The sequence below is a fragment of the Leguminivora glycinivorella genome, chromosome 15, assembly GCF_023078275.1.
Source record: "Leguminivora glycinivorella isolate SPB_JAAS2020 chromosome 15, LegGlyc_1.1, whole genome shotgun sequence".
Lineage (NCBI taxonomy): Eukaryota > Metazoa > Arthropoda > Insecta > Lepidoptera > Tortricidae > Leguminivora > Leguminivora glycinivorella.
In genome coordinates, this window is record NC_062985.1 from 13,043,934 (window position 1) to 13,046,504 (window position 2,571).

The 2,571-nt window shown below is 43.0% G+C and overlaps 1 protein-coding gene across 2 annotated transcripts; it reads left to right on the forward strand.

Moving 5' to 3' along the window:
* Positions 1–626: 626 nt before the first annotated feature.
* Positions 627–2,331, forward strand: LOC125234104. Of its 2 annotated transcripts, none has more exons than XM_048140287.1 (2): positions 627–642; positions 1,083–2,331. In XM_048140287.1, exon 2 carries the CDS (start codon positions 1,559–1,561, stop codon positions 2,204–2,206), a length of 648 nt encoding a protein of 215 aa, XP_047996244.1. In that variant the 5' UTR covers positions 627–642; positions 1,083–1,558; the 3' UTR covers positions 2,207–2,331. The 2 variants fall into 2 exon arrangements, with proteins under 2 accessions (XP_047996244.1, XP_047996245.1); XM_048140288.1 differs by lacking the exon at positions 627–642 and adding an exon at positions 647–1,060 and having other exon boundaries at positions 1,501–2,331.
* Positions 2,332–2,571: the final 240 nt, after the last annotated feature.

Below are 2,571 nucleotides of genomic sequence, written 5' to 3' on the forward strand. Positions count from 1 at the left end.
GGGTAGTGTAACTAGTAGTTTATTTTAGTTAGTTATAGGGTTGGGTCCTTTAAATTCCTATAATTTTGTGTTAGAAGTGTTATAATTATTATATTATGTAAATAATTTATGTGTTTACCATGAATAAACTATTGAATCTGAATCTGAATCTGAAAGTGTTAGCCGTTAGGCTATTAGCGGAGTATTCACTCTTGCGGTTCACTGCAACACTGGTTTATGATTAATATTTTATTTGACAGTCCATGTATAACACCAGTACAGGAGATCTGGGGGGTTACCATGACGTACTAAAGCCGTTCAGTTTAGGTTGAGAGAAAGGGACACAGCTATAGCAGTTACATAGCTCCGTCCCTCTCTCTCAACCTAAACTGAACGGCTTTAGCACGTCATGGTAACCCCCCAGGTTAATGTTAAATAACCACAAAATTAAAATTTTGAAAAAACCCCCGACCGCGACCTAGTGGACCGAATTTCATGAAACATGGCTAAGAACACTCCCGACTAACACAGCTTTCAAATAAAAAAAACTAAATCGAAATCGGTTCATCCGTTCGGGAGCTACGATGCCACAGACAGACACACACACAGACAAACAGACAAACAGACAGACAGACACGTCAATCTCGTTAGGTACTATCCTAGGTAAAATATTAGAGCGCCTCCTTCATCCTGAACTGCTCAAGAACATTGATATTGATGACGCGCAATTTGGTTTCCGGACCGGTCTTTCGACGGATGACGCTATATTTAGCCTCAAAAACACAATCAGCCACTACACGTCTCGCAAAACAACGATCTATGCATGTTTTTTAGACCTCAGCCGCGCATTTGATCTTGTCAATTACGACATCTTGTGGGCGAAGTTACGTGCTTCTCGAGTGCCTAATAGAGTGATTAATTTGCTGAGGTACTGGTACGGAAACCAAATAAACGTTGTGAAATGGGGCGACGCAACCTCTAGCGAATTTAGGCTAGAATGTGGAGTTCGTCAAGGCGGGGTTACGTCTCCGGACCTGTTTAACCTGTATGTGAATGGCCTCATTGAGGAGCTGAGAAGCACCAAGATCGGCTTACTATCCTAGGTAAAATATTAGAGCGCCTCCTTCATCCTGAACTGCTCAAGAACATTGATATTGATGACGCGCAATTTGGTTTCCGGACCGGTCTTTCGACGGATGACGCTATATTTAGCCTCAAAAACACAATCAGCCACTACACGTCTCGCAAAACAACGATCTATGCATGTTTTTTAGACCTCAGCCGCGCATTTGATCTTGTCAATTACGACATCTTGTGGGCGAAGTTACGTGCTTCTCGAGTGCCTAATAGAGTGATTAATTTGCTGAGGTACTGGTACGGAAACCAAATAAACGTTGTGAAATGGGGCGACGCAACCTCTAGCGAATTTAGGCTAGAATGTGGAGTTCGTCAAGGCGGGGTTACGTCTCCGGACCTGTTTAACCTGTATGTGAATGGCCTCATTGAGGAGCTGAGAAGCACCAAGATCGGCTGTCATGTGGGAAATGTTTGCGTGAATAACCTGAGTTATGCGGACGATATGGTGCTGCTCAGCCCCTCAATCAAGGGTATGAGGAGGCTTCTTTCGGTCTGTGAGCATTATGCTAATGCACACGGCCTGAAATATAATGTTTCCAAGACCGAGATGATGGTATTCGCGTCGGGTTCTGGACCGGACAACGTACCTCCGGTGTATCTGAACGGAGTGAAGATCAATGTTGTTGAGCGGTTCAAGTATTTAGGACATTTGTTGACGGAACGGCTGCATGACGACGAAGATATCGAACGCGAGCGGAGGGCTCTTGCTGTCAGAGGTAACATGCTCGCTAGACGCTTTTCTAAGTGTAGCAAAGATGTAAAGACCACACTCTTTAAGGCGTACTGCTTAGGTATGTACACCTCCCAGCTGTGGGTAACGTTTACAAAAAAGGCAATGAGCCGAATAAGAGTTCAGTATAATGACGCATTCCGAGCTCTTATGCGGCTGCCCAGATGCTGCAGTGCGTCGAGCATGTTCGCAGATGCGGGAGTTCCCGACTTTTTCGCGATAATTAGAACCCGCGTTGCCTCCTTCTGGAGAAGACTGCGCCACTCTAGCAACAAAATACTTGTGGTTGTCTCTGACGATATAAGAAGTCCGGTGTTTAAACACTGGAATTCCATTCACATGGACCAGAACAAAAAATGACACAGCACTGATCTAGTGCTATATTATTATTAATTTTATTTTTTAAATGAGTGGCACCCCTTTACAGTGTCAAGACACTTAATTTGATTCTTCTATTATATTTAGTTTTAAGCTAGTTGTAACCTATGGGATCATTATGCCTGAAATAAAAGCTTTTTATTTATTATTTATTTATTTATAACACCCCGTCGTTTTTGCGTCGGGGGTTAAAAACCAAATTTTATTACGACGAGTGACACTGATGACGTGACGTGACGACTGTGTACATACATATTATCTGTCAATATCAGGCCGTTACTTATGCTTTGACTCTTGCTATTGATTGAACATATTTTATCTTGTCTCATCCTGTCACGCGACAGGAT

What these genes read in the sequence shown, in the direction of transcription:
- LOC125234104 (XM_048140287.1), top strand. Translation starts at nt 1,559, where the DNA reads ATGGTGCTGCTCAGCCCCTCAATCAAGGGTATGAGGAGGCTTCTTTCG.